Here is a 12,625-nt window from a genome sequence, read left to right as displayed (position 1 = left end):
AATTTTAACCTTAACATCAAGTGTTCTGAATCGGTAACTGGGATAAATTCTTCTTGACTTATTAGTTACCATGTCGGGCATGCGTAGCCTCAGTTAAAAGGCTGTTCGATTACTTTTTAAATAGCAGTTGAATGTGTCCACTAAAATCGCAGTTTGGCTTAGAGAAAAAGCGTGACTTCGGTGTCATGCTTAAGTTATTAGTGGTAAAGAAGGGAGCAGTGGTTCTTTAAATGGCTTGCTAAAAGAGCTTCACTACAGTAGTTGGACTGTAGGCTACAGCACACATTCAAGCATCAAACACTACATCCATTAAGCTACATGTTAAAGGTTTACACGTTAAATAAGTTAAACATTTTATTCGTTAAACGGGTTTAAAACAAAATTTAAAACCTCTGTAATTATTTTCCCAGGTACAGAGCTGACAAATCTTTGAAGAAATTCCTACTGCTTGGCATTCATGAATAATACACCGTTTCTCCAACCACTTAGGCAACGGTTTACAGCCCTAATACCGGTAACGTTAACCCTTGCTTCAGTGTTAATAATGCACACCTCACACTAATTTTGCTGATGAAGCGATGACCCCATGGGTACAGCTTTGTGACAAGTGGTGTTTCATTATGGACTATCGAGGCAGTCTAAAGCGTTCTTTCACATTTGCTGTTAACAATAGGCCACAGTTCCGTTCCAAAACTTCCCACCACTCGGGCCATCAAGCCTCTTAATTTGCATTTTAGCAAACCAATCCGATGTCCCAGACTGGCAATGTGTGGCGTTTCTAGGAAACTGGCTTCATACGGTGAGCTACAAGACGCTGCAGGACACACGCTTTTCCTGCATCGGCTATGAGCCTGCGCAGACGGGAGAAGACACATCGGAGTTTACATATAACACATCGCAGTCAAAACGTATTTTTACCGTTATCTCCACAAATCCAACCGAATAAGAATAAATTAATAAAGATAATGACAATGAATTAATAATAATTTTAAAATGAGTCAAACGTTGACCATACTCCGCGCTCACAACAGATCAATTTCAGTACGTTCCTGACACGCCGTCGGTGATTCAGGTTGAGTGTTCACAGGTACAACCTGAAGTAAGCCTATTCTATATGGGAATTTAATCTGCACACTCTCTATTTTTAGCGCAGTTCCTCAGTCCGTAAAACACTCCCAAAAATGTGTTGTCAGAAGTGGGATTCGAACCCACGCCTCCAGGGGAGACTGCGACCTGAACGCAGCGCCTTAGACCGCTCGGCCATCCTGACATGACGTTCAGTTATCAACGCTCGCTAATTGTTCCTAGTGTCTCTCATGGCGTAACAGCTGTGTGATATCTATCATTTTTGACGTAAACATTTTAAAATAAGGAAAACTTGGGTACAGATGATTCAACCACTCGTGATTTACTCCGTTCAAATGTGTACGGGGGGTTAGTGTTTTTAATATTCAACTACCAAAACCTCATTATAACAAACATAATTATGAATGCTAAGATTATGGTCATTTACAGAATTGATTACTTTTTCGTGTGCTTAGAGGCACACTTTGACAAGCTGTATCTAATTTATCACTCGAAAATAAATGACAAGGGGTATCAAAAGGGCGCTTAATCTAGTCATTTTACGTACAGATATCCAACCATCGCTGATCTTCATATTAGAATCACTAGTAGAATAAGAACAAGAAGGTCTAGGTAATTGAAATGAAGTTACCTTAAATTTACTAAAACAACTGCTGTCCTGGCTTGCAGTTGTCGTACCTAAATTATTATTTTTTATTATGTATCAATAAACTCATCCAATCCTCTACATGTGCCACTCTACATGCGTATTGTGACTTAGCTAGCTAGTGACTTGAAAGCAAAACCACAATGTGGTTAGACGAATATTTTTCCTCACACCTAGCTATACGTACTTGCTGCTAATATTAGCTAGCTTGATAGGCATCTTAAGTAGCAAACGACTGCTTTGGACAGGGACTTCAAAAGTGTTGTCAACGCATTTTTAATCTTTATAATCGTTCTGTGACGTCAATAATCAATAGGGAACATGAAGGAGAATGTTTTCTGTTAAAATTAATGTTTCGAACGACCAGCTACAGATTTAACTAAGTTTGTCCTATACTGAATAGAACTCTGCTTCACGTCGTTTTGCTGTATGGATATTATAGGTTTCGTCGTGGGGAGGATCTGAATTTTTTGCTTACAACTTAGATGGATCTCATTGAATTTTTGATGTTTATGATGAACAGGAAGGTGAATCAAAAATAAGTATAAACAACAAACGAGTCAAGTATAGTTCTACTTCTCCTTCACTAAGTAAAAGTGGTAGGGTTGTTGCCCTTCTTGCTCCATTGCACAGCGGCCTGTGACAGAAACTGACAATGATTGATCGTGTGAAATTAAACCAGTTAAAACAACACAAATAATGTACATAAAGAAACGTTTAATTGGATGTATATACCCAGATGTTTTTTGAGAACAGCAAATTAAAAGAAATATTGCTCATATTAAAGAATATAATTTGAGCTGTATGCTCTGTCATTTAATCCTACATGAAATTGATGGACAAACGAATTACATCGTATAGGAAAGTCATATGCTGTGAAGAGCAGTCCAGGCTCTTAAGTGTTAGCGATGTAGATGGTTTTGTGTCTCTCGATGAGGTCAATGTCTCTCTCTAGCTGCTTCATCTCCATCTCCAGCTTCTCCTTGCGGTACCGCTTTGGGAGGGTGTCCGTGATGAGGGACAGGCCCTGGTACTGGAAGTGCAGCTCATCCCAGTTCTTCTTCAGGCCCTGGAACCCACAACAGTGAAGGATTAAGTGCAACCGGGCGAATGATCCCAGCCTGGCTCAAGAGTAAGCAATGAGCGCAGACCAGCACACCAGGGCTGAGACTCCTGTTACATAATAGCCGGTGCGTCATGGGAACTTTCATCCATTCCAGTATTCCAGTGGGGCTTGTAATCGAAAGGTTGCCGGTTCAATTCCCCACCTGGGCACTGCTGTTGTACCCCTGGGAAAGGTACTTAAACTAGAATTGCCTCAGTAAATATCCAGCTGTATAAATGGATAATATGTAAAACTGTAACCCTTGTAAGTTGCTTTGGATAAGAGCGTCTGCTAAATGACAATAAAGTAATGTGATCTAATTCTTGTACTGGGGAGATACTAAGATACAGTTTCTTAATCAAATAGGGTGACGTAATGTTGGGCCTTAACCCCTTTGTTTTCTTTTCTTTTTTTTTTTTTACAAGAAAACTTTGCTGCATGAGTTGGCTGTAACTGACACTTCATGAAACAAGCTCTCTCTCTCTCTCTCTTTCTTTCTCTCTCACTCTCACTCTCTCACTCATACAAACGCAATCTTTACCTCCAGGGTGCTCTGCCGTTCCTCCTCTGAGAGCTGCTTCATGGCTCCCTGCTGAAGACGCTCCTTCACGTATTCGTCATACTCCTCCTGGGCTCTCCGCATCTCCTCTTTGCGCTGGTGGAGGTACTCTGGGGTCTGCCCATAGTCCTGTGGTAGGAAATTGGAGGCATGTGGCACACTCAGTTTTACCTGTACGAATCCCAGTCAAAGTGTGTTGCTTTGCTCAGAGCAAATACATTTTCACAAGTAATATAATACCTGCATCGTTCAACATGTCAGGAGGAGACACTAAATACATCAGGTTAAAAATGCCATAAATAATGAAATCAATTTCAATAGATGCCAGATGTTAAAAGGTTATTTATCAAAAATATTGATTCCCTCCTAAAAGCTAACCATGGCGAATTGATTATCCAGAGGACACACGATCTTCTGTACATCCCTGTTGCTTACAGAAAGCATTTCACTGAGCTAAACCGAACCACGTAACTCAATACAAAAGTCATAGTACACTGTGATCTTTGCTCATGTTAGCTAAAATGAGTGAGGCAGGGCAGAAAAGTAATGCTGGTAGCACATTCTTTTCATCATCCAGTCATAATATGCTTTGTTTTCCAGTAAGGAATTTTTCAATCAAATAAACTAAAACCAAGTTTCTGCACTGGTGTGCTGGTCATCATTAACGTGATGATCACCAACTCACACACAGCACCATCTGCTGGACAAATAATTACACTAAATTGCTTTTTAAAATAAATAATGTTACATACATCAACATATTTAAAAAATACAGAAGCAAATACAGAAAGAGATGTGTGCTAGCTATGAGTACTGATTTCTGGACATTTGGAGAGAGCGCAGGTGACACTGGTGTACCTTTTTATTAACATATTTTGGGACGAGGCCGGATGGCTCAAGGGGCCGCCTATCTCCGTGTTTGGTGAAGGCGTAAGCAGGCTGTGGCTTCTTTGGCACTGCCAAAATGGTGTCCACGGCATTCGCTTTTATAAAATCCTTTTTTGACGGAGTGCGCTTCCATGAGTTATCAAGCCTGAGAGATAACGTTGGCCTTTTTAGACTGTCGTCCGTGCACGGCATCACCTGCTCTGTTGATTCAAAAGAAAACAAATGCATGCGTGCACACACACACACACACACACACACACACACACACACACACACACACACACACACACACACACACACACACACAAGATTATTTCAGGCTCAAGAAAAGCACTTCAACTGTGGATGTAAAGACAGATACATTTAATAGTGGCAGTGTTTATAAAAAGGCAATCATATCTGATTGTGTTGTACTTGTGAACCTGTTAAAGTACAAAAAGTAAGTTTCTCTGCCATTTTGTCACAATGAAGCCAAAATGAAACACAACGAATGTGAAAAGCATCATCAAAAAAGGGACTGCATTATCTTTACTTGGAACAATGTTCATCACTTTACTATGTCACTTTTAGCAGTTCTCTTGGCTGCTGATCAAATCACACACATCTCACTGGTCTTACGTTCAAACAGTTTCGGCTCCTTGGAGTGTTTGCGCAGAAACTTCTCTGGGGAGGGCAGCTCCACCTTCGCCAGGCCCATGGTCCTGTGCGAGGCCTTATTCATCTGTGCCTCCTGCCTCACCTGATCTCTGTATTTTGACACATACCTGCGCGTGTGGACAAGCGGTCAGTCCAGGCTATCTGGTAACGAAACGGCTCATCCGTTTACTGTGGGCTGAAAGCAATCTTTTTCTCACAGACAAAAAACAGTAAGTACATAGTGCCGACAGGGGCAAACAACGTTGCAGTGACACCCATCAAATGTAGCACAGGAGATACTGACAGACATCAGCCACTGACATATGACTGATTATCCTGAATGTCTCCAGGGCCAGTTGATAGCCACTCTATTGACCCCACATTCCCCACAGACAGATCTCCAGTATCCTTGGTTAGGTGATGTGTCACCTTATACCACAGCTATAGCAGGGTCAAAAATGTTTCCCACGTTTTTCCTTTTTAAAAAATCTAGCTGAAAGACTCATAATAACACATAAGACACTTAAAAGACACTTGAAATTGAATGGTTACACTTCTGTTGTGATCGAAGTCGCTCTGGATAAGAGCGTCTGCTAAATGCATGTAATGTCATGTAAAAAGACCGATTTTGGATTACTTCAATGGCTCGTGAAAAGAAATGTTACTGATGCTGCCATTGACGTTAGGTTGCGCAAGAGCTGTTTTATTGGTGAAACAGAGCTAATGCATTATAATCATTAGATAGCTACTTCTGTTGCTAGCGAGGCGGAGGTGGTACTATTTCTACTTTTACTACAGCAACTACCATTACTGGCACTCCTCCCACTACCCCTGCTACTACTATAACTGCAAGTAATTATAATAATCACAAGTGTAATTATCACAACACAGCCGGCAAACAATGTAACGAATTCATAACCACATACCTCGGTGGTCTCTCAAATCTAATCTCTTCCCTGGGGATGAGGTTATAAATGCTCTCTGCCAGTTCCATGTTCGCCTTTTTGCTGTCCTAATCAATATGAAATCAGCTTTAAAACCGAACTAATCATGAGCTGTGCGAAAACATCGAACGATTGTGTTTGACTTCGTTAATAACGAGTCTCTTATAATTACGCTTTTTTTCGTTAAGACAGAATTTGCTGTTGTGCGGATCTAATGAAACACAATGAATTCTGGTCAATAAACTGTTCATATTAAAAGAATTCCAAACTGTTGTGATGCAACACTTGATTGCACTGACAGACGCGGTAACATAGCGATATTCACAAATCCCGCAAGCACGTGAATTCGGGAACGCGCTTTTCATTGTTGCGTACGAAGTGATGTATGAGGCGGTTGAGGCACAAGTCTTCATCAAGTCGTTTATCGAAGATAATGCCATTATCTTCGATAATGCCTTTCCTTTAATTTACATTCCAGTTTAAAGTCCATTTAATAGTTGTATATGAAAAGTATCCCACTGTATGATGTTCAAAATCAAGAGCTACAGCATAGGAAACCATTTTTGTCAGTACTGCAATTATCCAGATATACTCTAAGGTGTGCATTATCGCATTATCCCCTTGCCTCCCCCACACCCTTAGCAGGTAACATGTTAATGCATTTCAGAGTGACACAATTTCTTAAAAGAAAAACAACCTTTCTTTTGTTTATTTTGATCAATGTTCAGTGGTTTCAGCAAGTGTTGCATACTATTTCTGGAACATACCTGCAGTTTTTGTAAAAAAAAAAAAAAAATCATGTAAAATGAATCACAGGTGAGCAAAAAATGTCACTCAGTTTCAGTTTTGGATACCGTCACTCACCTGTGCAAACACAGGGAAATGTACAATATATAATAGTCTTTCACCTCATACATTCTGCAGTGCATTTACACAGCTAATTTGTATTTGCTGAGGAGAGCTATTCAATACATTTTTCTGAATGCTTTTGAAGGTAAAAATATATCTTCTTGTGATTGGCCAGGTTCAGAGCATTACATCACACGCTGTACTCTTATGAAAGGGGAGACTGACAAATGAAATTGTACAGAAGGTCTCATTTCATCTCTCACATCTTTGAGGAACTAATGAAGGCCAGGGCCCCCGGGCAGTCCTTGTCCAGGCTCTCCCTTTTGCAGACTCTAGAGTTATCTGGCCTGTCCTGGATGTCCTCTTCCATCTCCAGAATCCCTCGCTTTTGGGGAGCTTGTGACAAGAGCACTCTCCATCACTCCCTGCGCCAGGGGAAAGTTTTAGTACTCATTCTTAATACACATTCATAATAATCTGCGCAGCCCCTAGGGTCTTGCAAAGGTTTTGCGTGCACAGTGTGACTCACACTATCCCTTTATGGATGGAGTAGCCTCCCGATTGTTCGACCTTTCTCTTATTGCTCTGTCAGCCAACTGATGTCCAATATGAGTTTTTTTTTGCTGAATGGACAAGGCATTGTGGCCCTTTTTTGCTTAAAAATGCATGCAACGAAATATGTTAGTCCAACATCTATATTTATGTCCAAATCATCTGATGTGCGCACATGTTATGAGTACCATTTACAATTCAAATGTTTGAGTGTTGGCCCCTTCTAGCTAAATATTTCACACAGGAGTCATTTGAATACTCAAGGGAAATTTAATATGACAGCTACACCATGTGTGACCCCATATTGATTTTTAAGACTCTCCTTATGTACCTCTCTGTGTCTGCAAAGTTTAAAAATGTCATTAAATGGCAATGGGCTCATAGCAAAAGGTGCTGGGTTTTAATGATTTTGATGGGTTGGTTAAAATATAGTGAATTTTGGTGGCCATGTTTTTAAAGCATTTCCAAAGATTTAGAGATATCTAAGCGTACTGTATGTGTTTTTGCACAGTATGTGTTCAGCCAAGTGCATGCCCTCATTGTCAGGTTAGGTTTCATTTGGATATGTAAAAATGCTGTAAATCAAATGGCATATGAAAGGAATAGATTTAGAAATAAACATATAACTTTAACAAACTTAGGAGGGTAGGGTAAATATTTTGTGAACCAAATCTTTTTGAGATAGTGTGCCTTCACCTGTAAAATGTAAAGAAACATTTTCAGAACTCTTGATTCAAAATAAGTACAATTAAGATGCTTTGGGGTGTATTTTTTTATCATTTATTTATCAAACAGTGTTAAATCATTGACAACATTTATAGCAAAAAATGATATTCTAGAGTGACTCAGTCTCTTAATTGTTTGCGATGTAGATGGTTTTGTGTCTCTCGATGAGGTCAATGTCTCTCTCTAACTGCTTCATCTCCATCTCCAGCTTCTCCTTGTTGTACTTCTTAGGGGTGGTGTCAATGACGATGGACAAACCCAGGTACTTGTGGTGCAGCTCCTCCCAGTTCTTTTTGAGGCCCTAGAAGCACAAAAGAACTCGCATAAGCTCTCTCCTTTTGCTGCTCAAACCAATCCTTACTAGAAATGTCTAGAAACAGAATTTCGGTCTTTACTTTCACTTGAGTTTGTACAAGAGACTGTGGCCATTTGCAGCCTTGGCATGAACAGTTTCAGATTATTTGTACCAGGAAGAACTTCCTGTTCCCAGCTTCATTCTCAGTACCAGCACCACAGAACTGTACACAAATGTCACCACTCTTACACTTGTCTTACATATTACACCTAATTACAAGTACAGCCTTTTTATATCCACTCATAGCCTACCCCAGGTCACTTTATTACCTCCTGTCCACCTCATTGTCCAGAGAATGGAATTGTTGCAATTAACAGATGCTGTCTATGTGTACCCCTGTGTTAGCATTTCCACTATTTTTCAGGAGTCTGTCAACTGCCTTTTTCTGTGGTCAGAGAATAAATTTCTACTCTTTCCCCAACTGGGCTGGGTTTTTTTGAATTGCGCTATAATAAATAAACTTGACTTGACCTGATATTTAGGAGTATGTGGACACAGGCTGCATTAACATTAATTAGAATGCATTAACAAGCATTTTATTTGAGCCAGAGCTAGATATACACCCCACTCCAAATTATTTTCAACTAATGTATTTAGTTATAAGTTTGTTTGATGGAGAAAAAAATACAATAAAATATTGACACATTGTTAAAACTAATGAAAATACTGTTTTCAAAGCAAACTGATTGAAATCCTGGTATTTCCCTTTCACCTAAAAAAAAATGAAAAGGATGAAATTATGAGGCAGAAAACATTTACCCAATTCCAGCCAGGTCCATGAATAAACAATGAGCACAGTTCAGCATCTACTGTTACAAACATAGATTTTTCTAATTGAGAGAAAAGAATTGCATCCCTCATTCTTTAAGAGCCATAATCATTACTGTGCTCACGACAATTTACAGGCGGATCCATTGCTGTAGTGTCTCAGGGCTTTTTATTCCAAAGTGATCAATTCCAAGTGATAAGCAGCCACCTTATATAAAATAATATGTAAGTGTTTATCATGTCATTTTTAATGGTATTATTTGGGTCAGCGGCACCTCGTGATAACCTGACATTGTTATCTGTAAGCTGTCACAGCTAGTTTTGCGTTCAAATTCAAAATGCAAATGTGTCTCCTTGGAACCTGAGGGACACTAACATAGCATTGGAGTGGAAACAATTAAACAATGTATCAAAAACTGAAGCGGTTCTAATAGTATTTCCGCTGCTAAAATGTCACCGTGGGACACTGGGAAGTCTGACTCCGTAACACACATACAGTGGTGCACCACACACACCTACGCCCTCGGCGAGGGTACCATCCTTACCTCCAGGGTGCTCTGCCGTTCCTCCTCCGAGAGCTGCTTCATGGCTCCCTGCCGAAGACGCTCCTTCACGTATTCGTCATACTCCTCCTGGGCTCTCCGCATCTCCTCTTTGTGCTGGTGGAGGTACTCTGGGGTCTGCCCGTAGTCCTGTGGTAGGAGATCGGAGGCATGTGGCACGCTCAGTTTTACCTGTTTTGGCTTTCAATGAGCTACCCATGGTAAGAATTTCTCTCCCACTTCCATTTATTTGCGTGGCAGGTTCTGGCCTCCTGCTGCTTGGGTCTTCCAAACCTTAGTGAGGAAATGGATTTACAGTATTCACCATGGCCACATTGTGTTTCCACACCTGAATCGAGGGGCAGTTCATGGGAATGCATACTGCCTTCCACAGCCCCCCAGATTGCATGTCCTCGGTATGAAAACATCCTGCCACAATCACAGCTATCATGCACGGAATTGCAGCAGGTGGTTTGGGAGGTGTCAAATGTATGGTAGACACGTCACCATTTTATCCCTGATTTTGCTCCCGGAGTTTGCTTTGCGTCTGCGGTGATTCTCCGTGAAATTTCAAGTGTGCATGCTGATATCTCACCTCAACTTAACACCTTTGTGGCAAGAGCATAAGGCTTTATTTAACAGATTCGACGGATACAAACAAATGCACAGCTAATGGAAAGAAAAACGTGCTGGCTAACACGGAACCTTAGGCTAGCATAGGCTAGTGTGTGTCCCTGTATGGCTCCGCAGTCATAGCTGAGGCCTGAGACGCCGACAGTAGGAGTCTGCAACTTCAAAACTCCTGTGACCTGTCACCCGCGACTCCTCTGATCCCGCTGACATTCACTCACAACATGCGTCAGACTCTCTCACAGTATAGTTTCCTGTTTCCAAAATCATAATACATGTACTAGACTTAACGTGGCTGTGAACAAAACTTAAACACAGCAACACCTGCTGGACAAACAGCCAAGATATACTGGTATGCAGTTCTGCTCATCTTAGCCTAATCAGACAAATCAAAACATATATAGCAATAAAACAAATACATATATAGCAATAAAATAAAAGGCATACATACATACAGAGGTAGATGTAAAGACATTGAATGAGATTACTGATTAGACACGTGTACCTTCTTTTTCACATATTTCGGGAGAAGACCAGAAGTTTCCAGGGGCTGCTTATCTCCACGCCTGGTGTCAGCATATATCTGCTGTGGTTTCCTTGGAACTGCCAGGATGGTGTCAATGGCGTTGGTCTTTATAAAATCCTTTTTGGAGCCCATGCCCATCGGTGGGTTTTCAGTCCTCGCTGGTAGCTGCGGCTTTCTTAATCCATCGTCTGGATACGTGAAAGATTTTTCTGCCAAATCAAGAAAAGACAGAAGAAAATAAGAAAAAAAAACAAATGAAAAAAGATTTTTACTCCACACTTAATTCCTAAGTCCACGATTTCACAGATGCAATACCACATTCATTCACAGATTCACAGATGCATACCACATTCATTGGTCTAGTGACAGCTTTACTACTTTTCTTAAGTTGTGTCCTTAATCTTCACAGAAGTTTCTAATGACTTCTATGACAATCAAAAATACAAAGAGTCAAACTGTAAAACTGTTTCAATACATAAACACATTAAGTGTTAGAATAACATAATTCAAATATGCCCATTGTTTACAAAGCACAATGTTTGTCAGCTTATTCTGTCATTGTTCGCAGCTCTGATACATGTTACACATTCCAGGGGTCTTACTTTCAGGAAGTTTTGGTTCCTTGGAGTGCTTGCGCAGAAATTTCTCTGGGGAGGGTAACTCCATTTTTGCTGGGCCCATGGTCCTGAATGCTGATTTGCTCATCTGCTTCTCCTGCTTCACTTGTTCTCTGAACTTTGACATGTATCTTAACGTTCAAACAATAATAAAAAAAAAAAACATTCAATTAAGTATGACAGAAAAGAGCAGGACCATTTCCACTTGATGAAGAAAAAACTCTATATACATTGAATATTAGCGTTCATTCGTGCACATTTGGCATTCTTACAGACAGTTCTCCTCAATATTAATAAATTATACAGACAACACTGTTCTCGGTCACCTCCTGGCCAGGTGATGTTAGGCTGTGAACGACATTCAGTGTTCCTGGCTAGCTACAGAATAATGTAACCTTAGCTAGCTAGCTACAGTGTCTTATAACTGTATTTCCAGCGAGCCAACACTGGCTTGCAAAAATACTTCAATGCAACATACCTCGGCAGTGTTTCCATTTTAACCTGCTCCCGGGGGATCAGATTATAAATGCTTTCTGATTGATATATGTCCGCCATGTTTCCCAATAAAAACACAATACTTGTGGTTTACAAATGAGCTATCTAGCAAGCAAGATCAAATCCACCTTCACTTTTATGTTGGTTGTTACAATGTTTTTGTTTGCAACAGTTTCCCCCTGCAACGGTTGCCTAGGAACTGTGAAACCCAGGGAGTGGTGACATCACGTTGACTCCCTTTAACTTCGGCCACCGCAGAGACGCGCTCATTAACCCTGGCAGCTATGTGAACACACGCAGTAAGGCGTGTAAACACCCCTAACCGAATTAGCCAGGTAACAAACGCACTCAGTCCTTGCCCCGAACAGCTAGCTCTGCCTGTCCAGCTGTCGCAGACCCTGTAATCAAACTGTATCACGTCATCCAGATAAATAAGGCAGGTAGAGCCACAACCGCATTCATAGTGTATGTGTGCGAGGTCTTTCCAGTTCATTATGGATCGCTAACTCTCATTTATCTGAAATATAGCCAGAATCAAAAGAAGCGATAACCACACATTTGGCGTTTCGAATTGTTCGTAGTCTTTCATCTGAATTTAACCAACATCGCCCGCATGAACCCATCGACCCGTTAAAATAATCCATGTACATTAGTGAGGAAGTTTGTCCTCTCTGTCGTTCCGTACTTGGTGTCTGAGGTAG

The 12,625-nt window shown here is 40.7% G+C and overlaps 2 protein-coding genes and 1 non-coding gene across 3 annotated transcripts; all 3 read right to left on the bottom strand.

Moving 5' to 3' along the window:
• Window positions 1–1,187: 1,187 nt before the first annotated feature.
• trnal-cag lies at window positions 1,188–1,270 on the bottom strand. Its single transcript has one exon. It is a non-coding gene; the product is annotated as a tRNA-Leu (tRNA).
• A 1,357-nt stretch (window positions 1,271–2,627) lies between these two features.
• On the bottom strand, window positions 2,628–5,914 carry LOC118772000 (enkurin-like). The gene is made up of 5 exons (XM_036520221.1): window positions 5,847–5,914; window positions 4,894–5,048; window positions 4,255–4,484; window positions 3,379–3,525; window positions 2,628–2,801 (listed from the first exon to the last, which is right to left on the bottom strand). Exons 1-5 carry the CDS (start codon window positions 5,912–5,914, stop codon window positions 2,628–2,630), a joined length of 774 nt encoding a protein of 257 aa, XP_036376114.1.
• A 2,122-nt stretch (window positions 5,915–8,036) lies between these two features.
• On the bottom strand, window positions 8,037–12,059 carry enkur (enkurin, TRPC channel interacting protein). Its single transcript, XM_036522657.1, has 5 exons — window positions 11,908–12,059; window positions 11,415–11,560; window positions 10,792–11,021; window positions 9,660–9,806; window positions 8,037–8,292 (listed from the first exon to the last, which is right to left on the bottom strand). Exons 1-5 carry the CDS (start codon window positions 11,982–11,984, stop codon window positions 8,119–8,121), a joined length of 774 nt encoding a protein of 257 aa, XP_036378550.1. The 5' UTR covers window positions 11,985–12,059; the 3' UTR covers window positions 8,037–8,118.
• Window positions 12,060–12,625: the final 566 nt, after the last annotated feature.

The sequence above is a fragment of the Megalops cyprinoides genome, chromosome 2 (assembly GCF_013368585.1).
Source record: "Megalops cyprinoides isolate fMegCyp1 chromosome 2, fMegCyp1.pri, whole genome shotgun sequence".
Lineage (NCBI taxonomy): Eukaryota > Metazoa > Chordata > Actinopteri > Elopiformes > Megalopidae > Megalops > Megalops cyprinoides.
This window is presented reverse-complemented; position numbering and strand designations above follow the sequence as displayed.